The sequence below is a fragment of the Chinchilla lanigera genome, unplaced genomic scaffold (assembly GCF_000276665.1).
Source record: "Chinchilla lanigera isolate Chin_1 unplaced genomic scaffold, ChiLan1.0 scaffold00013, whole genome shotgun sequence".
NCBI lineage: Eukaryota > Metazoa > Chordata > Mammalia > Rodentia > Chinchillidae > Chinchilla > Chinchilla lanigera.
Window position 1 is genome coordinate 28166252 of NW_004955414.1, and position 23733 is coordinate 28189984.

At 43.7% G+C, this 23733-nt stretch overlaps 1 protein-coding gene across 10 annotated transcripts in view; it reads left to right on the forward strand.

Annotated features, from left to right (window-relative positions):
* Positions 1-310: 310 nt before the first annotated feature.
* The window catches only part of Tead1 (TEA domain family member 1 (SV40 transcriptional enhancer factor)), a 174714-nt gene continuing 151291 nt past the window's right edge, over positions 311-23733 (forward strand). For 9 of the 10 annotated variants that reach the window (XM_013511981.1, XM_013511974.1, XM_013511975.1 and 6 more), the window contains exon 1: positions 13041-13296. In XM_013511981.1, the coding sequence (XP_013367435.1) occupies positions 13140-13296 (157 nt within the window). In that variant the 5' untranslated portion in view covers positions 13041-13139. Of the gene's footprint in view, positions 322-13040; positions 13297-23733 lie in introns of those variants that run through there. The other variant, XM_013511983.1, reaches the window with a different exon arrangement.

A 23733-nucleotide genomic window follows, 5' to 3' on the forward strand; every position in this document is an offset into this window, starting at 1 on the left:
CAGAGCACCCTGGGCCACGGGGAGGTGAAGGCAGAAGTCAGAAATGGTCCATGGCTGTGTGGATGCCTCAGTATTCTGTCAGTACCCGCTCCTGGGCTGGGGGGTCTTACACCACCATGTGCCCACAGGTGCTTGTGGTCTGCTTGGAGCAAGTCTGTGCCCACACTTGGTGCTCACAGAATATTTGTTCACTTGACTGAATGGCTTATTGTCTGAAGAGGGGATGGCGAGACACTCACTTAGCCTGCCCCGACCAACCTCCAGCCAGAGTACTAAGGTTCTTTCCTGTTGAATTTGAACTTGGTATAAACCAAGGACCAGGTAGGTTTCCATTTGGAGGATGGGGATTGGCATGAAGTTGGGGCTTTAATTGGGCCCTGAGTTTTTTATCTCTGACAAAGCGAGACCTGTTTTACAGCTGTTCCATCATTGTATCATGTAAGTGGCAGATTGTGTTTCTCATTTGAAGGGTGGGGATTTAGTTTATTGGAACTTAGAGATGCTAAGGAACAAGCAGTATTTTTGCTTAGTTTGTGCATTAGCTTATATGGGCATTAGCTAGCCTTTGTGCAGTGGCTGTATGTTGGTAAGTATGAGTGGCTCTGTAAGTAGAGTAGCCTCCATCCCCTCCTGGGCTCAGGCATGACCATGCTCTCAGCTCATAGCCTGTCTTTGGGGCCAGGGGAATACATCGAGTGCTTGAAGACAGAGTCTAATGAGCAATTTATTGGAAGAGCTGAGTGACTGGGCTACTGAGCAGAGTTAATCCAGTGGCTCTGAGCTGTTTAAGCAAGCACAACTATATACACTGTCAGTGTCTTTATGGATTATCACACTCTTGCCTTTATAAACTTGGAATGCTTAAGGGATATGCCTCATGTAACATTTGAATTTATTTAGAGAACTATTCTGGCCTTGGACCACATTAAAGATGCTTTTCATTTAAATTTTCTGATTGCAAATTTATAAAAAAAAGATCAGTTCTTTATCCTTTATTCCCCACAGCAGACACACACACACACACACACACACACACACGCTCACACGCACACACGCAGACACGCACACCCACCCCTTTAGGAGTGGCTCACACAGCCCTGGTGTTTTTGCCCATGCTGTGAAACATTCCATTCTCTGCTCTTGCCCTCGGAACCCCCTGTGATCTGGCCCAGCTCTAGTCCTTCAGCATCTGCCCCAGTCTTTCTTACTTTCATGCTTAGCCCAGACTTATGCAAACAGAGCTTTCTGCTCTACACTGTCCTGGTCATTGGCCTAAGAAGTCCCACACAGTCTTCAAAATCACCTTAAATGCTCCCTCTCAAAAAGCTCTCATTGACCTGCAGGACAGAAAGACTCAGGTTTCTGTGCTCCAGCAGTATTGTAGTATTCCTCCGTTGCAACATGTGATATCTGCCATTCACTTGTTCATTTCCATTCAGTATATTTTAAGGGATTAGTTGGTATGTGTAAGGCACTGTGTTAGATGTCAAGGACAGAAAACTCACTAAAGGCACGGACTCAATCCTTATAAATATGACAAACCGGCAAGGGTGACACACATGTGCACATCATTCCATATGGTAGATGAGTTTAAGTCCAGGTTTCCTAGCCTGCTAAGGTGCTGCCTGTGGGAACTCAGAGGTGGCGGGGAGAGATCAGACTAAGCTTGCCCGCCCCAGGCAAGAGGTGGTTGGGGGAGGTTGAAGTTTTGTTTGTTTTTTTTTTTTTTTTGTCTTTTTGAGACAGGGTCTCGCTATGCAGTTCAGGCTGGCCTTGAGCTCACTTTTGTAGCCCAGGCTGGCCTGGAACTTGCAATGATTCTCCTGCCTCAGCCTCCTGAGTGCTGGGATTACAGGTGTGCACCACCATATCCGGCTTGAGGTTGAAGTTTTGAAGGATAATGAATGATCTTATTTGTCCTCTGTGAAATGGGATGCTTGTTTAGGTCAGGAGTAGAGCATCTTTGTTTATATCCACTTCTAGTGCTTGGCACCCTGGTGGGGGAGGCATTCAATAAATTGCTTTACCACTTTCAATTGAAATAGGCAGCTAGAAAAAGTGAGATCATTTCACTTTCATGTTTACACCCATCTTGTTTCAGAATGAATTTAAAAGCAGCGTGCAGGACTATAAAACATAAAAGTCAGGGGCAGGGGGGTGGTGGAGTGACCTGGGTGAAGGCGGGGACCTAATGTGGACCTAGCAAGGAAATCAGACACAGACCCAAATGACCTCTGAGCCTTCTCTGAGGCTCAGTGCACTTTGATGCTGAAGGAAAAAAGTGAAGGCTATTCTGTTTTGGGGGTTGTGGAACTTTCCTTTGCAATCTTTGTGAAGAGCAGTCTGTGATATGATGAAGGACATACTCAACATCTTGGAGTAAATCTGGTGACTAATTTCATAGGATGCTGCTTCTCTTAACCCTCTGTGTGCTGGTGGCCGCACATAAAAGTATAATTCCTGAAGAACAAAAATAAATTCATTTAGAGCTGCTGGAATAAACTTGCTCTAATGACACTGTAAAATCAGAAAGTTACTGAAACAGTAATTTTTTTGGAGGGGGAATGGGTTTTTCCAGTTTTTAATTATGTGCAAGTGACATACAGAAGATTGCATGCATCATTAGTATTGGGTCTGTGTTTTCCCATTGTGAACGCATTGGCTCCCTAGCTATGGCCTGCATCAACATGACTGGCACCTCAGAAGCCTTCCAGTCAGTATTCTCAACCCCATCAAAGGGACCACCACCCTGATTCTGTGTGTGTATGTGTATATGTGTGTGTGTGTGTGTGTGTGTGTGTGTAGTGCTGGATATTGAATTCAGGTCCTCACACATGCTAGGCAAGGGCTCAGCCACAGAGCTACATCCCTAACCCCATCCTGACTTGTAATAACATAGATTGGTTTTGTTAGTGTTTGAACAGTGTGAATGGATGTATTACCTTTGTAAAGTTCACCTATTTTGTTACTTGCATTTGTAATTCATTTGTTCTCATTGCTGTATGCTAGCAATGTCTCAGAAATCTTTGAGTAGAGGAAAAGGCTTTCTGTCTGTGCTGCAGAGTACATAGCCATTGCCACATGGGGCTGCTGAGTTCATGGATGTATTGTGTTGTGCTTATCAGTTCTAGTACCTAGGTACTGCCCAAGAGCTTTCCAGAATACTTGTAACCAATTTACCCTCTCATCGGTGGTCTGTGAGAATTTTAGGTATTCTTTATCCTGATAACACTTAATATTATTAGTGTTTTATTTTAGCTGGTATAGTGGCTGGGTATGATATTGGTTGTAATTTGTGTTTGTTTGATAACTACGTATGGAATGCCTTTTCTCTAGCCATTTGGTTATCTTTGAACTACAACCATGTTTTACTTTCTTTGCTTTTTGTGTTGTCTAATCTCTTACTCTTTTGTGAGAATGGCTTACATATTAAGGATATGAGTTTATTGACTAAATGTGATGCAAAGATCTTCATTTTGTGGTTAGCTTTTCTTTTTCTTGGTAGTTCTTTCAGTGGAAGGAAGTTCTTGATTGTAGTATACTCCATTTTATCATTTATTTATTTTACTTACTTTATTTTTGAGACAGTTGGTCTTGCTCTATTGTTTAGGCTGGCCTTGAACTTCTGAGCTCAGTTGATTCTCCTTCCTGAGTGTCCTGAGTAGCTGGGACTATAGGCACATGTCAGTATGCCTAGCTACCTCTTATCCTTTCAAAGGAATGTTTGCCTAGTTTAAAGTCATTTAGATAATTTTCTGGGTTTTCTTCTAAATTATTTATTGTTTTACTTTTTACACACAGATCTGAAGTTGATTGTATAGTGTGAAATAGGCTTTTAAAGTTTTTTAAAAAAATATGAATAATCAACTTAATCTAACTCTTTATTGAAAGATCGTTCTTTACTGGGAGCAGTGTACTTTTACCTTTGTCATAAATGAAGTGAACATGTATGTATGAGTTTGTTTCTAGACTATGTTGATCCATTGGTCTGTTTCATATATATCTATGCCAGTGACACACTGTTAGTGACTAAGCTTTGCAAGGAATTTTAATGTGGCCTCTATAAGGCGTTGAGCTTTGGTTTTCTTCTTTAAAATTGCATAAGAGCTGGATTTATTTCAAAAGGTTAATTTTGCCTGTTATTTTGTTCCATTTTTATCTGGTGTTCTCATGTTAAGTGATGTTGGTCCTAGAAGTTTCACAGTCTGTTTCCCTAGGAGTTTTAGGATCTTACTTTGGGACTCAGAAAATATGATTTGGGTTGACTGTCAGGATCCACACGCTCAGATTCAGCAGAAATCAGTAAGGATAGATAGGCCACACCCAGTTCCCACACAAGAATATAATAGCCTGAAACCTGGTGTGATGAAAAATATGTAGTGGCAAATCCTGTTCCTGATTACTTTGGTTGGCAGGAAAGAGGATTTTTTTTCCTCTTGGGCATGTGAGAGCTTAGATTTTGGATCTTCTGCTGTATGTGATGATGAGATCCATGTGGGTTGATTGGCTTTTTCGGGGAACATTTGAGTCCCAGTGTACATGGCAGAAGAACAAGAGCAGAACTAGGTCTTCATAGTTTAACACACTGAAGTGCCATATTGGTTTAGGCTTTCCATGTTGACCAGCTTATGACCTAATGAGAAATGAACTGTGGATTTACTTTTGACCTTTCCCTTCTGCCCAGCATGCCTGTTTAAATAATGTAGGATACGTGGAAGTACGGCCAGAAAGAGAGAAGTATCCTAAGTCATAGAAGCTAGAAAAGAAGGCCCGGAACCATTTTTGTATGTGGAATAGGAGGACCATTTCTGATGCAACACACTTGGAACTGTGAATCAGCCAAGGGGGCCACATCTGGGCAGGTCAGCTGTTGGGGCCTGGAGTGAGTCCAGAGCCAACATATCATTAAATTGGCTGGCAACAGACTATAACATTGGGTGAGTCTCCGCCGGCTTTTTGTAATCCGGGGTGACTCTTCAGGCCTTTGCCCATAGCTTCACCACCCAGGAGACAGCGCTGTGATCGCATGGGGCTCATTGTAGGTATTTCCCTCGACATGTGGCCATGATGGACCTCTTGAAATGGTTAATATAGGGTTCAGCCAACGCAATGTATATATTTATCTGGTATGTTGATATCTTAAAATGTGAGTTGTCTACTTGGTTTTTTTTTGAGACAGGATCTGCAGTCAGGCTGGCCTTGAACTCACTTTGTGGCCCAGGTGGCCTCAAACTTGCAGCAGTCTTCCTGCTTCAGTAGTTGATCTTTTGGAACTGAAGAGGTAGTCCTGGGGTTTCTTTATTACTTCTAGGAAAGGGCTTATACATTTCCCTTTTGAAATACTGACATCTGCCTGTGGTGAATCCTGTGGTGTTTTTCTCTCTCAGAGCTGGAAAGAAGCTTCTGTTTCTGGGTATGAAATATGTTTCCCAAGGTAAATTGTCCACCTCCTGTGGATCCGTGGGTTGGGCTGCAGGTTATGCACCCAGCTCAGGCTCACCTTGCAAGTGCTCCAGCTTGACATCAGGCCTCTGCATCAGAATGGTCAGATTGCCTGGCACTGGGTATCTATGGCCTTGCCCTTTTGAAGGAGTTCTCTGATAGAGAACAGTGATTAACTTGACTGGTGGTGACCAGAAAAAGGAAGGAGCAGGGTTTCTGTCTCAGTGGCTAACAGATTCCTTACCGGGATAGGGAAGATAGTTCCCCCTAAAGGCTGTTGCTCCCATCTGAGCTGCATAGCATGAAACCAGAGCTTTTTTTGAGCTGTTACCTCGCAAGTACTTAGCGCTGATGGAGTAGAGAATTAATCAGAGAATCTCAGGATGGTAATGTTAAGTCCTTAATGGGGTGCTTAGTATTGGCTTGGCGAAGAGGTATTGGGTTTGTTGATGGGATTCTGTTGATATGGAAACAGTTTTTGAAAATGAGAAGGAGTAATTATCCACTCCTCCCTGCTGAAAGTAGAGGAAACCCTGTTGACAATTGGAGGCACATGACACCAAGACTCACTGGCTGTTACTGCTGTACAGCAGATGTGGTCTTGGTTCTCAGCGCCTACATTTCCTCAGAATTTTGCTGTCCCAGACAGGGACTTGTATTCTGCAGTTGTGTATCTGGTGGCTGTAGGCAGATTCCAGGCTTCTGATCCTCTCCTGGATTACTCAGGCCACTTGTTAGCAAGGTTGGCTAGTGTCTGAAATGGTAGGAAAATAATTACATGCTCCACTTTACATATGCAAAAGCAATTAACCATCGTTAGTGCCTGACATTCTTCCCAACTGCCCAGGGAGGTGAGTCAGTATCATCACTATTCATTAGGAATTAATTAGGTTGTGCTTGATGATGTCAGTCATGGGCAGAGCTGAAAATTCAGCACTACCTACCTCCCACTGAGTAGCAAGGCTGTAGGTTGAATTTGGTTCCTAGGAAATATGCGGTCCAACTGGAGAACTCTGAGAGTCAGATTCTATGAAGCGTGTGACTTCGAGCAACTTAAACTTAAGGAAGAGGCTATTACCCACAGGGGTAGAACATTGATGAAATAAGATACTGTCATAGTGCCTAAGATCTGTTTCACTGGAAGAGGGGTTTGAGGGGTTTGAGATACCAAGTCATGTTGGAATAAATCAACCCCCCCCACACACACCCTGCAAGCAGCTTCTCTCTTAGAGAAAAATTTTGGCTTACATTAAGATCACAGTGACCTTCAAGCCATTAAATGCTTGGTGAAGTTGTTTTCTATAAATATCAATCCAAACACCTGACTCCTTTAAACCCTCCCATCGTGCCTCCTTCTGCAAAGGCCAGAGCTAATAGGTATCTTGGTTCTTAGCTTCCCTCCCATTTCCATTCCACATGCCTTGTCTCCTTCACTCACCTCCTCGGATTTGCTCTGCCATTTCCCTCCTTTTGATTTCTTTCTTGGCCACTTTGCTGGCTTCTAGTCTTCATACTTTCACTGCTGTCTCCCTTATGTATGGCTTTTCTTATAGCTGTCACCTTCTGGATCTCTTCTTTCTTAGAGGTCAAAAGAAAGGGAAATAGAGAAACTAAAATACTCCCCTTAAAACAAGATTTGTTTATGACAGAGAAGCTTATCTTTAAGAGGACTCAAGGGCTTGTTTGTCCCTCTGTCATAGAATAGCTATTAGTTTTTAGTGATGATTATTCATCACTAAAAGCCCAGAAGTTGGGCCAGATAGTTGACTGACTCTTCATTTTCCACACTGTGCCTGGCTCAAGTCTGTCTTGTATCTTCCTAATGTGATTATTTCTTCCCTTCCTTTTTTCTGTGCTGGGAATTGAACCCAGGACCTGGAGCATGTTAGGCAGGTGCTCTACTATGGAGCTACATCTCAGGTTTGTGTTGATTTCTTTAGGGTTCTTAGTATTCCTTTGGATCTTTTGTCAGTCAATGTGAGGGAAGAGGAAGTAGCCAAAATGCTTCCCTTTCTCATGGGAGATTTGGGTAATAAACTCAGTCATGTTGTTATCAAAGAACATCCATGTCATCTGGTTTTTGGTTCATTGTTTCATTCATTGACTATGTGGGTGCCAGGTATTGTAGCAGCACTGGGGATACTGCAGTGAATATAGTGGTCTTTATCCACAGGGCCCCTGGGGTAGAGGTGAGGGAAACAATAACTAACTTACTAAGTTCTATTCTAGGTAGAGTGTGTGAATACAGGGTGGTGAGTGAGGGAGTTGGCCTCCTTCAGGGTTAATGATGGAGACTAAGGCTCATGGTGGCTGCTCTTGCCGCAAGGTCCTGGCTGCTCAGGTGGACAGTTCCCTAAACTCCCAGCCCTGATTTTTCCTGGTGCCTCAGAGTCTATTTTTTTGAAATCTTATTTTAAAGAGAAAAAATTTCAAAACAAGGTAATAGAAAGGTAACAATGGTTAATGCATCACATATTGTTATCTTTAAATGAGTTACTCAGAGTACAAGGTATAGGGATTTAAATGTCCAAACAACATTAGCACAAACCTTTCTTTTCAGTGAATTAAGAGCAACTAGTAGTAAAACTACCTTCACTATCGTGTGTATATACATATATATATTTTATATATTTATATATATTTTTGCTTCCTTCTTTTCTCCTTTCCCCCACCCCAGTTTCTCTTTCATTTTGAATAGTTTCTTTCCATTTTACATTGTATATCTTGTACATTATTGTACATACTATGCATTTTGTACATTATTTTTACATTATTTACTCTTTCAGCTTCTCACACTAGGGAGACAGTAAGATGTTTGCACATGTGCACCTGGTTTATTTCACTTATGAGTATGGTCTCGAGTTGCAGCCATTTACCTGTAAAAGCCTCCAGTTTATCCTCCTTCATGGCTGAGCACTACTCCCTTATATAAAAAGATCACATCTATCAGAGACCATTAAGGTACTGGTTAAAACAAAAGCTGGACTGCTTGGTGAACCCAAATGTTCAGTGGCATTTCATTAATCATTAAAAACTAACCCTTTTATTTAAAAGTCTTTAAGTCATTTGTAAGTGGGAGAGATGCTGCATTGGGACAGACTCTTGGGAGCAGCAGGTCCCTGTATCCCACCTCATCGCTTTCTACCTGTGCAGGTGGTATCAGAAGCCACACATCTACTGCTCTCCCCCGTTATCTCCAGCTGTTCAGAATAGAGTGTGTGGGCCCAGAGCACATATGATATCATTTTCCTGGACTCTTGTGACTGTTCTCAAATTGACAGTGGGAATTGTGAAAGGATTATCCATTTACGGAGTGTGTCTGCTGGGGCAGCGAGCAGGATACTTGAATTACTGGTAACAGCTGTTTTTAGAGTTTATTGTAGTATGACTGGGAAGAACTTCAGGAAAGAAGTAGCTTTCAGGAAGTGTTCATGATGGAAACTGAGGCACATGGGGCTGCAGAATATACATGTATTTTCAACAAACAAAACTTCCTGTCTGCTTTCTTCTCTTGGAGGTGTTCTGTGGACAGTTCACTCCACTGAACTACCCTGCCCTTAAGAATGTGAAAACTACTGAACCTGTGAAAAAGGTTGGTTATAGATGTGTGCTGGTAATAAAGGCATTTGTCCCCAGTTCAAATTTTCTGTGTAATCATCTTAAAGACCTTAAGGAGATCCTTTGTAAATTGGTTTCCCAAACTGAACCATGAGGGGAAGTACCAGCCTTTTCTCACCATCTTAGTTTTAGCAGGTAGTTTGGCGTTAGGAGCCACAGATCACTATCTAGGGAAGATGGACTTGCAGTCAGGGCCTGTTCATTGTTTTATGGGTGGCAGAGTGCCTTTATTATCTCACTGAATCACTGTGGTAGCCGTGTGGGGGTGGGTCTTTCTACCCCTTAATGATGGTTCTGTATTTTAAAATTTAATTATCTCCATTTTACTGGTGAAAACTTGAGCTTCTGAGAGATTAACTAACCCAGTTTGGTTTGCATGGCTCTTGGATGAGCTAGGTTTGGAACCCAGATCAGTTTTTGTCTTAATACCACCCACACCAAGATTCTCCCAGCCCTTCAATACTGTGTTGTTCTTCATGGACTGAACTGAAGGAAAACAGACACCCTTACTCAGAAAATACATGGGAACTGGAGACATCAACCCATTTTTAGGATACTCTTAAAGTGTGTTTGGTACTCGCAGAGCCACTGGATCCAAGGACAGTTTCCAGGATGAGGTGGAGTTGGAGCTGAGGCACAGAATGCCAGAATGGTTATTTCTGTATCCAGGACAGGGAGTGTTTCTCAGCCAGCACCAGTCTTGTGATCGGAAACTGCCCATACAGGGCCTCATCTTACAATTGGGTTGTAAAACTATGAGCCTGAGTAACTGTGGATTATGTATCTGGTGTTTTCTGGGCTGCATCCAGAGTAGGTAATTCCATCCTGCTGAGGCACAGTCAACCAAATCGCAAGAGCCTGGATAGAGTTCTTCACTTTGCCGTAAGTGAATCAAAACATCGGAGTGTTTAGAATAGTGTCTATACTTCTGAATACGGATGCGACAGTCAGTCAGTGCTTGTGATCTTGCATTTCCCCAGACAGCCAGGGGCGGTGATGCCCAGCCATGGAAGTAACTTGAGGGGTGTCTGCAGGACTCTGCTTGGCGGCTCTGCAGCCCTTGCTGAACAGCTCAGCTAGCAGAGCAGCTTCCCTCGTGTTGTCTCAGAGTCTGCTTGGGAGCGTCCACAGATGGCCTTGCCCTGCCCTGTGCAGACGGCTCTTCAGGGGCTGTTCAGTGTCTGAGGACAAAGGTCTTAACAGTAAGGGTTTAAAGGGATCCTACCTGCTGTGGCCCCCTGGTTAGGGTGAAAAATAATGAAATTTGATAGGAATAAATGTAAACTCCTAATTTTAGCTCTGAAACCAATTACATAAGAATCAGGATTCAGGAGGTGGGAGTTTGGAGGCCTTAGGCATCCCAAGCCCAGCTGTGGGTGCCATTGATTGACACTTGCGGACAAATGGAAGTACATTTGGGGGCAAAGAGACAGTAGTGTCCTCTCTAATAGAAAACCAGAGCCTGGGCTTTGTCCCAGGCATCCCTAAGTGTTTGGGAGAGATTGGCTCCTCTAAGGGATGGATACACCTTCAAGGGGTAGGCGAGTAGAAGTTAGTCAGGAAATGACTTTTCACTTGACGGGTGGGAGAATTTCGGCATGCCAGTGTGGAGGTGGCAGTCTTGAGGAGGAAGTGGGCTTTGTCATTGGTGTTCCAGCAGTCATGGGGGCTAGCTGTTGAGAGATTTAGAGGGGACTTGAAGCATTGGGTGGGGGTTGTTGGTGCCCTCTGGTCTGGTTACTCTGTGGCTTTTAATTGTATGGTATGTTCTCTCTAGGCAAACAAAGGTCTGGCCCCTCAGCCACCTCTCACTGCCTTGGATTCCATCCCTTCGTTATATAGTAGCAGAGCACCAGGGACGTTTGCTCCCCGCTACCCAGACATGATCTCACTATGTAGTCCAGGCTAGCCTTGAATTCACTATGTAGCCCAGGTTGGCCTAGAACTTCTAGTGATCCTCCTGCCTCAGCCTCCTGAGTGTTGGGATTACAGGCATGCGCCACCACGTCTGGTTTACTGTTTATCCTAAAATGTGGTTCCCTGGAGTGAATTGATTCTGTTGTGAACACCCAGAGTTCAAGGCATGGCCTGGGGTTCTGTATGTGTGTGTTGTTTTGCTTTTATTTTCATTTTGTTTGGGAAGAGGGTGGGCTAACCTCTGCCAGAGTTCCTCTTGTTCTTGTAATTTCTCCAATAAGCTGCTGTGGTGCTTAAGCAGACTCTTGGGTAGTGAGTAGTTCAGTTTGAACTTTAAAAGACTCTTAGATCCCAATACAAAATGTAATAGTTTGAGAATTCAAAAGACCCACACTGCAGGCATTGCGGAGTTCATCTGGGGGTCATTCACGAAATACTTTCTGGTGGCATAATTTAGACCTTAGCATTTGGCAGTTTTTAAAGTCCCATGTAAGTGTACATGTGTTGGTAAAGAGCAGTAAATTTTTTGCTCACAGGTTCTCTGAAGGATAGTTCAGGGGCAGCATTTAAAGGCACACAACCTGAAGTCTTTTTTTTTTTTTTTTTTTTTTCTAAATTCCCTTTTAAAACTAGGTGCTACCAAATCCAAAAAGATGTCAGAAAGAGAAGCAAAGGCACCCATTGGTCAAGGCATTAATTGTGTAGCATTCCCCTGAGTTTCCCCACCCGGGCTCTGTTGAGATCCCCAGTGGAGGAGGACGGGATCCCAGTGGGGGAGGACGGGATCCCAGTGGGGGAGGACTGGAGATTCAGTTGGAGAGAGAAGGAAAGGGGTGAGCCGCTTGTGGAAGTGCACCAGCACTTGCTTTCTTCCTGGGTGCCTCTGTTGTAATATTGTACAGACCTGAGGGGGTGGGGGGGAGGAACAGTGGTCACACAATGCATTCCCGATACAGGCTTCTGGCTCTCCTTTGCCATCCGTCTGTAGGAACAGTTCTTCCCCCTCTTTTGGGGAGGACTTTGAGTTAATGACCTAATGGCTTCTCAACAAAGGAATATTGATATGTTAGTGTTCAGGACAGCAGGGAGTGCCGGATTAGATCATTTTCACAGTGGTGTTATGCCAGTGTGACATTTGTTCAGAAAGCTTATCCGTTTCTGACCATAGGTTACATGCATAATTGAAGGGGACTACATTTTTGAGAAAGATTACTTTTGGTTGTATAATTCACAGTCCCACAGAAAAGTAAAGCTCACCCCTCAACCAGCTCTTTTCATGTGGTCAGGAATTCAGAGCAGGCCACACCATGAAGGGAAGTGCATCATGTAGGTGGAGACCATTTCTACAAGTGCTCCAGGCCCTTGTGGTAGCTGTTGTAGGAAAGGTGGGACTGGGGACAGCTTGGGCCTTGCCTCAGGGTTGTAGTTTAGAAGAGTGGCAAAGTGACCTGACAGTACAGGCTGAGTCCCGAGGATCACTGCAAATGTCCAGGTCAGGTGGCACTGCTGACTCAGTAGGACGAATAATTGTGGCAACAAGTAGTCTTCCTCCTCCTTCCTGGCTCCTGCCAACCATTTTGCTTGTTGTTGATCTCATATTGAGACGGTTTGACATTTCAGGGAGAATGCCAGTTGCTGTGATGAAGCTGACATCTTTTATTTTACTTGATGTTCTTATAAACAACTCATTCTGCTATGGAGCTTTGACTGTCATCGAGCTAAGTGCCCTGGTAGATAGTAAGCGTTTAATAAATGGTTTTCCTATGAATACCTCCAAACTTGCAGCTCTGGGGAATGAGTGCTCTTCTTGGGCAAACATTTCCTCTCATCTGTGAAGATTATCCAGCCTTGCCTGCCATTGCATTTCTGTATGAGTGCTTAACATGCCACATAGAGAAGAAAGCCACTTGGATCTCAAAATTCCATAGTCTCCAGTAGGAGTTATTCTCCAAGCAAGGCGGGTAGCTGCAGAGCATGCAGCAGAATTAGCAAAAACAGTATGTTTGTAATTACCATGGCCTATACTATTTAGTGATTATACTGTTTTGTGATTTCTCTTTTAGGCTTATTTTCTTGAAAAGGCTCCAGGCTTCGGCTTGGAAAATCCAACCGCCAAAATTGAGCCCAGCAGCTGGAGCGGCAGCGAGAGCCCTGCCGAAAACATGGAAAGGATGAGTGACTCTGCAGATAAGCCGATTGACAATGACGCGGAAGGGGTCTGGAGCCCCGACATTGAGCAGAGCTTTCAGGAGGCCCTGGCTATCTATCCGCCATGTGGGAGGAGGAAAATCATCTTATCAGACGAAGGCAAAATGTATGGTAAGTGGCCTGGAACGCTGCTTTGAAATACCACAACCTGCTGCGTGGCAGGGGAGAGATTCAGCTGGCCTTCTCATGAGGTCTTTTCATTGGATTGGATTGAATGATCTTGTAGAATTATAGTTGCTCATCCGAAAAACCGAGGCTTGGCTAAAGAGGGGTATAAATGAGGGCCCACTGGGGAATTACTCACTGGGCGTTTCTTCTCTGCCTGTGCAGTGGTGCTACATCAGAAGCTCTCGAGGTCCAGGTAGCAGTGCAGGTAGTTACAGTGGAGTATGCAGAAACCACAGGGTGCGGACAGGTCCCTCGGTACAGAGGCTCAGTCTAAAGGGAGTGTGGTCACTCTGCCGTGGGGAACTGAGGCCCTGCTGCTGGGAAATCTCTCATTTTCTTTTACCCCCAGAATGAGCCCATCATCCAACCTAAATGTGCATATGAGATCTACTCTTTTTAAAAAGCCGGCATTTTTTTAAAAAAAACAACGCTGTACAGGCCAGATAAAACATGCTCATGGGGGCTGGGGATTTAGCTCAGTGGCAAAGCGCCTGCCTGGCAAGCACAAGGTCGTGAGTTCGGTTCCCGGTACCGGAGAAAAACAAAACAACAACAACAAAAAAAAAACATGCTCATGAACTTGATCAGACCTCTAACCATCCTGTTCTCACTCAGCTTTGCTGCCAGTTTGCAGCTGAATGGCCAGAGAGGCATTACCTACCCAGGCTCCCCTTAGCACTCTCCCTCTCTGCAGGGGGATGGATGCCTCACAGTTTGTTCTGAAGGGAACTCCAATCGTGTAGAGGGCAAGACCAGTTAACCAGATGGGTTAGGGTTCCAGGGGGAGCAGCAAGTACCCATCCACTTGTCAGAGGTTTGCTTGCTGGGTTTGCACACCCTCCCCCTGGTTTCTGTAAATGCTCCCAGCTGCAGACCTGCACTTTTTGGCTGCCTACCTTTTGGGAAGCAGATGGCAGGTGGTTACTCTTGTACATTCTGCTTGTCTAATTGGGCACAATGAGTTGACAGAGTTTGCACTGTAGCTGGGTCTAAAGAGATGCAAACAAATAACCTCAACTCAAAGAGAACCGGCTCTACAACCTACCTGAGGTTGTTAACTTATCACAAGAGTGATTTATTCCTAAATAATTTGAACTCTTTTCCATAATAGGGTGTTGTGCCTTTAATCTTGTGCTTCCTCTATCAGGAGCCGTAGGAGGCTACAGCTCAAAGTAGCACACTGCGGAGGGGAAAGCAGATGGTAGTGCAGCTGCCACCAGCTGTGCCCCCCGCCCCACCCTCCCCCCAACTTGGATGATGTAATGGAAACAAGGACAGTTTTGCTTTCTGCAGCACTGGCGTCTCTCAGCCTGCCATACACAGGGGAGACGGAGGACTCAAACCTTTGGCGTTTGTTTTAGGCTCCCATAGCACGTTTCGTAGTCAGAGACGCTTCTTCATATCTAGTGAAATGGAGTCAGTATGAAATACCTCAGCTGCTGTGGGGAGAAAGTTTTAGGGTCATGGGTATCTTTGTTTCCCTTCTGGGCTCTTCTTAGCCTGCCTCTTTGCTCACAGGGGCTCATCCTTACGCCTAAAGACGTATCTCCTCTCTCTTTTTAAGGCAAAAAAGAGTGCTTTGACCTTTGAACCTTCTGAGAAAGTGACTATATCAGGTATAGTGAATGGTGGCTTTAGGAAACTACCTTGTACAACTGCCATTTGTTTACCCAGTAATTGTTCTAATGTAAAATAATGGCACACAATTGGAGAGCCTCGTTGGGAATAACATTGCATTTCACTTTGCACCAGGAAAGGCGTTTTCCCCTCTAGAGTGAATTTTGGGGCTGAGAGTACAATTCGGAGCAAAAGTTAGTTTTTGTCAACTCCAGCTTTATTTCGTTCTCCCATTGAGATTTTACTTTTTCAATAGCAGCCATGGTAGATTTAACCAATTGTGTCCAACTTAATTTTAAAAATATTTTTATGTGAAAATAATTGTGTAAGTGTTCCTGTTGGTAATTGTATCTCAGAGGCAGCAGGCTAGGAAGATGAATGGTGAGAAACTTCAGATTTGAGCTATTCTGTCACTGAATTTGAGCAGTTTTACTCTGGGTCTTAATCTCTTTTTTGCCCCTTTGTTAAAAACGGTGGTAAAGTAGATGATGTCTGTGTGTTCACTAGACCTTTCCATTTTAAGATGCTGTGATTTTGGGACTTGTAACCCAGCAAGGTGATCAGTCATTTATTGGCAAATATGATCCGGGTGGCGGGAACATGTCTGTAGCACCCAGGGTAATTGAGATTCTGAGTGCTTTCTGAATGCATACCCTTTTGAGGTATGGATTCTCTTTCAAGTCAACACATTTATTTATTGACTCTGATTTAAAATGAGGTTGTCCTTTTCAGCCAGCCACATTAGGAATTACAACTTGTTTGGGCAGCCTGGTCTTACTGAGTATGGGATTTTCTGCAGGGATAGTGTATAAGCCGGCAGGATTTAGTTTCCTGACTGGCTGCACTGGCTGTGCAACCTTGCCAGGGAGAACGCTTCCCCACCCAACTCCCTGTTTTTGATCAACTTGGTAGAGTTCTGCTACTTGGGAAGGAAACATGGTGCTTAAGTTGGGTTGTGGAAGGTGGACTCATTTAGAGGAACTAACTGGCCAGAGTGTCTGAAAGCTCTGACCTTCAGGGACCCTGAGGATGAGAGGAAGTTGACTGGGGAGCCTGCACAGCGAGGCTCCAGCTACTTGAGAATAGAGTCATGAGAGCAGTGTGGGGCCAGAGCTACCGTTCCTTGGCTTCTGGCCTGTTCTCCATCATGTATACATGACTCAGGACACAAACCAGACCAGAAAGCAGCGGTTCTTAAGGTCTTAGGAGCATACTTTTCCTCTAAGGGCTTCAAAAATGAAAATATTGAAAGCATTTGGAATTCCATGCAGTGAAATCAAAATAATTTAATGTCTTTTCATGAAATACCGAGTGTTTTTTCTGCAAGGGGGTTATTCTGATATTTCTGAGCATTTGTAGAGTGCTTTGTGATGTCACTTATCGTGAGCCATTGGAGAAGCAAGGTCGAGTGATTTATTTTATAATGAAATTTCCTTCGTGGTTGGCAGTAGAGCAAATGCAGTCTCAAAGGGAAGGAATGGAAAGCTGTCTTTATGATGAGGTTTCGTCCATTGCAGGAGATGGCTTAATTCTTTCTGTTACCTTGGTCTTCAGAGGGGCTGAGACTTTATGTAGTTCGTCTCTATGTGGATAGATCGCTTTGGCCTTGGGCTCCCAAATGTGTAGCAGTTGTTCTTACAGTTTATTTTGTGGTGGGGTGAGACCTCCTTTGTCTTTGTTTGTAGGGGCACAGATGTTTGTTCTTTTGGGCATTCTCTCTTTCTGTCTGTCTGCTTTTTTCATTTCTTATCTTCTTTTTGCATTGCTTTGTGCTTTTTTTTCCTGGTAGATGATGGGGGAGAAGGAGGTAGCAGGAGGACAAGATGAGAGGGAAGTTCTTATCCAAAACTTCTCCAAAATTGGATTTCAGGGGAGTAGGCCATAGTTTACAAGGCAGAGCAAAGCGGTAAGCCATGGGAATACCTGGATCTGTGTCTTTCGTGAATGAAACACCAGTCTTGCAATGTGGTTGAAATATCTCCCATAATCAAACTAGGGTTAGGACGCAAACCAGCTTTCACTGGTTGTTTTCCATAGGACTTAACGGGCTTTGTAATTACTGTGAATCCTGGGTCTGTACCTCTAGGTTTCAGGCTTTGAGCAAGTTGCCTCCCCTTTCTGTGTCTCACTTTCCTCAGCAGCAAATGAGCTCAGTTCCTCTCACCAGATTGTTACAGGTATTAAAGGAACTAATTCCAATTTGTGACCCCTCCTACCATGTTTGAACAGCATCTAGCATTCAGTGAGAGCTACGTGTTTATGAACTGAAAACAAAGATGCATTCTTTACCTTGTTTTGTGCTGAAAGCTTTACATGTCATTTCCAACTAATGCTGCTCACAATGCTGTGATGTTGGTGTTATGATCGCTGCTCAAAGATGAGGCTGAGAAGGGATGGTGTACTTGAACTTGGCCAGTGTAAATGATATCACTAGAAGATTTCAAATCCAAGTATGTCTGATTCTGAAGCCCAGGATCTTTCCCTTGAGCTTTTTGTTCTTTCCTTGATAGAGGCCATTCTACATTCGTTCAGCAAATTGATATTGAGCACCAGCTGTATTCCAGTCCTGTCCTTGAGGTTGTCAGTGACAGCAGTGAATCAGACAGACACAGTCCCTACCCTCATGGAGCTGTCACAAGTTCATTTGCAGGAAACTGACCTGAGGTCAGGGCTGGGCGCCAAAGATTTCTGAGAAGCTGGAGGGCTCTTTGAAGATGGTCACCTTCCACTTCGCCTTTTGAAGTCTGTTCTTGGTCACTGAAGTCCAGGACAGCTGGGGCGATGCTGGCAGGAAGAAAGCATCTCAAGTAACAAGACAGGGAGAGTCCCAGATCACAAGGCTGGCCCTGGCAGTGGCCAGGAAGATGTCAGAAAGGTTCTAGTGCCCTAGCATTCTACAAGCAGTCTGGGCAGGACTCAGCAGTGTGAGAGTGCGCTCTCATGGCATGTCTCTGAGGACCAGGAAGGTGACTGTATCTGCGAAGTCCCCAGAGGCCCTGATGTGCAAAGGGCTGTAGAATCAGCCTTGCAAGTTCCAGGCCCAGAAAAGTGACCCTTAGGACCTGGGCTGAATGAGTCCTTCCTGCTTCTGCAGGTGAACACTGCATGGCATCTTCAGTTTCCTCTTTCTAACCTGTTGACTCAGGTTGATTGGTTAGAAATGTGAAACCCAGGAGCTGAGCCCCTACAAGAGCAGCTGTGAGCTCCCTAAAGCAGAAGCCCTGGCTGTCTCCTGCAGGCTCTATTTCACGGCCTGGGATGCAGAAGGCGTTGGCAGTGTTTATTGAATTGTGCGCACATGAGTTGAATTACTGGTTTAAACAGGGAAAGGTGGTCAGAGAGCCCCCTGATCCCCAAGGGCCTTTGCTGTTGGTGGGCTTGGCTAGAAGGGGGCAGAGGAAAAGAGAAAGGTCTTTGTTGTCTTCTTAAGATGGAAGATCCTCTGGCTTTTGCAGTTTGTGTTGGTAAATGTTTGTTGAATAGGTAGGAAGACTTTCTGCTCCAGGCAGGGACAGTAGGAAAGCAAGGGTTAATCCTGGAGTCCTCAGAACAGATGAGTAATGGGGGATTTTGAAATGCTTTGGTTTGTGAAAATTGCAGAGCCAGCGTCATCGGCATTTTGATTGGGAAGCTTAGAGTGTGGGGGGCATGCAATGGTTTGTGCACAAGGTGCGAGCCCTTGTGCAATCTGGATGAAAAAACAGGCAATTAAAGATGGCTCGAGAATTGGTCATAAGCGAGGAAAAAGGAAAATAATGCTAAATTATTACCAAGTTATACTTTTTAATTGCTTTGCTATGGCGGTGGATGAACCCTGGGATTCAGGAAGGCACGACTTTGTAAATCATTCACTGAGGGCTCATACTGTGCTTTGACTGTGACTGAGGACAGCAGAGAAAATAATTCAGATGGATGACCTATTTGAGCAGCTACCGTGAGCCAAGTACTTCACCATTGCTTTAGATTGTATTGTTTTTATTCCTCATCATCACCTCTAATGATAAAGGTGCCATAATTATCTTCATCTTTTATAGCCGAGGAAGCCAAAGCCCAGCAAGGTCATTACTTTTTCAAGGTCACACAGCAAATAATTTGTGGAGCTGACGTTTACAACCAAACTACTCAACAGAGTTAACTACAGTATTGACATGAAAAGAAATATATATTGTGCTAGAGATAGATCCAGTTTGGTGGTAAAAGTGTGATTGTTTATGACTGAAGAAGTCACATGTACATATTGGAGAATGAATGAGTGAGAGAGACAGAATTGGAGAGAGAGACTTCGAGCTTTGAGGGGAAAAGACCACTTAGCGGTTTTTAACTTCCTTTGGCGTATAGATCCCTTGGAGAATCTTCAGGAGATTGTGAATCTTCTCTCCAGGGGAAAAAATGTTTATTTCTGTGTAGTTACATGGTTATTGCACATAACTTTAGATGATTTCTGGAGCTCAGGTTTAGTGACACTGTGGTGTGAGACAGAGACGGGAAGGACCTTGGGCAGAGGGAAGCAGTATGATAAAGGAAGGGTTGGCCTGAAAGACTGTAGCTTGGATGTGCTTAAAAGTGAGGGTATGTCCTGGGGGAGTGATGCAGGAGCCGAAGGTGTGGCAGGTGCAGTGTCATGGAGATGCGTGCCCTGCTGAGGTGTGCTGCTCACTCACAGGGCAGAGCAAAGCCACTTTGATGGCTTCAGAGAGCAGGCATGATTTAGCCTGTATCCTGCCTAGTTACCTTGTGAGTGTACAGACAAGTTAGATAGCTATTGGCAATAGTTCAGTGGGTGAGCAGGTGCCTGTGCTGGGCATTGGCATTTCTGGTGGCAGTTTCAGAGAGAGAGAACCCACAGAACTGGCCACTTGGATGTAATTTGTGAAAGAGGAGGAGGAATTTGATTCCAGGGTTCCACTCCTGTGTGGTGGGAAGGGTGGTGGACTGTGAAACAGGATGGGGAGTGGAGACAGGAGAAGCAGGTTTGTAGAGAAGTTTCATCACATGCTCGAGGTACCAGGTGCCCACCCACATGGGCCTGGCCTGTAGGGAGTTAGAAATTCATGCCTGGAGCTCAGGCAGGGTGCATGGAGATGCAGAGGTTGTTTGGGGACTCACCATTAGGAAGTGATGTCTAAGGTGTGAGCATGGGTGATAATGGCCTGTGTTGTGCAGGCTCACAATTTAGCAAGGGCAGAACCGGTGTGGATTTCAGATGGAATGTCTGTACCTATGGGAGAGTAAAGAGGTTAGTTACCCTTTTCAGAAAGAAAGAGACAGGTCAGTGGTTCTTCAGCCTGAAAGTCATCCACAGAAACATTTGAGGGAGCTTCAAACAAAGGTCAAATACCGACTCAAAAGCTCAGGGAAGCAGGGGGCCTTATTTCCAAAACCTCCCTGGGTGATATGGGTGAGTGGCCAGGTGGGAGAGCCACACACAGTCTGGGTCCTGAAGCAGATAAGACCACATTTTTTATAGTCAGTAAAAGAAACAAAGTCCAGCATGAGACTAAGACCTGAAGCAGTCCTTGCAAGGTTTTGGTACAGGAAATGAGTGGCTTGATTATTCAGTGTGTCCTTCCTCTCTGAGAAGGGCATTTCCATGGGTCAGTTGTGGAGAGGTGTGGTTTGCCAGGAAGGAGCCGTGCTTTCTTAAAGGATAGACATGGTAAAAGAAGGCTTATTTTAGGATGGTGGAGAGACGAGGCCATTTAGTTAATTGGGGTGTGGAGTTTGTGACTTGGGGATATGTTTGGTGGAACCAAAGATGAAAGCAACAAAGACAGTGGGGCTTCTTGTGCTCAGATGCGTGATAGGAGATGATGGGTTGAGGGAAAGTCTAGTGATTTATTTCTTCAGTGAAAATTTAAGTCCTGAAAGTAGAGCAGGCTTAGTATAGATGATATTGGAAATGAGATGTAAGAGGCACAGGGACAAAATAAGATCTAAGAGGACACGACAAAATAATATGAATCAACAGTGGTTGTTACATTACATATTGCTATCCTCAACTACATTGCTCAGATTACCAGATGTAAGAATGAAAGATTGCTCAAACCATTATAGGGAATAAGAAAATAATTCTTCGATAAAACACTAGAGATAATACAGAGTTTCATTAGACAGGATGGTAGGAGTTCACCATTGCAATTCCATTGCATATTGTTACCTTCAAATCAATTGCTCAGACCACCAGACACAAGCATGCACAATCGATCAGAACATAAAAAATTGTAATCATTAACTGTTCATTTCAATACACCATCAGACATCAGCAATACAGTTATCGCAGCTATTCATACATATATTTATATTTTGCATTCCTTCTTTCTTTTTTCTTCTTTCCCTCTTCCCAGTCATTCCTTCCTTTGAGCAATTTCTTTCCCTTTCCTATCATCTATTGTACGTTTTGAGTTTTACCTAGTCTTTCAGGTTCGTACACCAGGGAGACAATATGATGTTTACCCATCTGGGTCCGATTCATTTCACTTAGGAGTATGGTCTCTGGTTGCATCCATTTACCTATAAAAGCCTCGAGATTATCTTTTTAAAAAGCTGAGTAATACTCCATTGTATAAAAAACCCACATCTTTTTTATCCATTCCTCAGTGGATGGGCATCTGGGTTGTTTCTAAGATTTAGCTTTAACAAATTGTGCTGCTGTAAACATGGGTGCACATATATTGCTGTGGTATGATGTCTTTATTTCTTCTGGGAAAATACCGAGAAGGGGAATAGCTGGGTTAAATGGGACTTCCAATCCTAGTTTTGTGAAGAACCTCCATGGGACTTCCAATCCTAGTTTTGTGAGGAATCTCCAAATCGATTTCCATGGTGGTTTCACCAATCTACACTCATACCAGCAGTGGAGTAGGGTTCCTTTCTCCCCACAGCCTCTCCAGCATTTGTTATTGGTTGATTTCTTGATGATAGCCATTCTTTCTGGAGTGATATGGAATCTCAGTGTTGTTTTAATTTGCATTTCTTGATTGACCAATGATGTTGAACATATTTTCATGTATTTATTCACCATTAATATCTCTTCATTAGAGAAGTGTGTATCCATCTCAGATGTCCATTTTTGGATTGGATCTTTGAATTTGGGGGGCCTTTTTTTTTTTTTTTATTATTCTTTATATGTCCTAGATAGAAGTCCTTTGTCTGAGGGATGGTTGGCTAAAATGTTTTCCCAATTTGTGGGTTTTCTTTTTACTTTATTGGTGATTTCTTTAGATGTGCAAAAACTTTTCAGTAAGATGAGATCCCAGTTGTTGATTCTTTGAAGTATTTCCTGTGCAGTTTGGTTTTTGTTCATGAACTCTCTGCCTACCCCAATGTTGTCAAAATTTTTACCTACTTTCTCTTGCAATAAATTTAGTGTTTCTGTTTTAATATTTAGATCTTTGATCCATTTTTGACTTTAATTTAGTGCATGGTGAAAGACATGGGTCTAGTTTTAGTCTTCGGCATGTGGAAAGCCAGTTTTTCTAGCACCATTTATTAAAGAGTCTATCTTCCTTCCATTGAACATGTTTGGCCCCTTTGTCGAAGATAGGTGACTGAGTGTGCTTGTGGTTGTATCTGTATCTTCTAATCTGTTCCATTGATCTTCAGGTCTGTTTTTGTGCCAGTACCATGCTGATTTTATCCCAGTGGCTTTGTAATATAATTTTAAGTCAGAAATTGTGATGCCTCCTGCCTTTCCTTTGTTTCCCAAGATTGCTTTTGCTATTCTAGGCCTCTTTTGATTCCAGATGAACTTTAGGGGGCTGGGAATTTAGCTCAGTGGCACAGTGCCTGCCTGGCAAGCGTGAGGTCGTGAGTTCAATTCCCAGTACCAGAAACAAAACAAAACAAAATAAAACAAAAACAAAACAGATGAACTTTAGGAATGTTTTCTCTAGATCTGTAAGGTATACTAGTGGTATTTTAACTGGGATTGCATTGAATCTGTACAACAATTTTGGGAGTATGGCCATTTTCACGGTGTTGGTTCTTCCTGCCCATGAGCAAGGAATATCTTTCCATTTTCTGATTCCCTCTTTGTTCTCTTTTTTCAGAGTACTATAATTTTCACAGTATAGAAAAGATCTGATTTTTAATGAGGTCTAATTTCTTAGTTTCCACTTTTGTGGATTGTGCTTTTGGTGTCAATTCATAGAAGTGACCGCCCAGACGCAGGTCCTGAAGATTTTCTCCTCTGTTTAATTCTAAAAGTTATATAGCTTATTATTTGACTTTGATTACTCTGTAATCCATTTTGTATTAACTTCGTATAAAGTAGAGAGTGTTCCTTTCAAGGAAGCCTGCTGGCACAATTCATCCATAATTTGATGGTGTCAGGGATTGGGAACTAGTGAGTGAATGGCTTCAAGAGTTTAGATGGGGAAAGGGATGAGGTGAAATTCGAGGGATTTGGCCACAGGCTACTGCCCAGAGGCCCTGAGGAGAGGTGGCAGGATGGGAGGTCATGGGCATGTTCAGGAGAGGCAGCCTTTGAGATTACAAATGTCGAGATTTCCAGTGGTGAGTTTCAAGGTGTGACCATAAATGTGGTCAGCTGACGTCAGTGTGGGCGATGGCCATTGGAGATGAGGAAATAAAGTATCTTGAGGCTCATCAACATTGGGTTGGTTAATCACTTTGATGTTGAAGTTCACAGTAGTAAAGTGAGTTTGTAAATAAGGTACCAAGGTGACCCAAATACTGAAGGGATTTCTTTGAGAAGGACATGACTATGGCTATGAATAGAAAGAGTGTGATAGAAATGAAGAG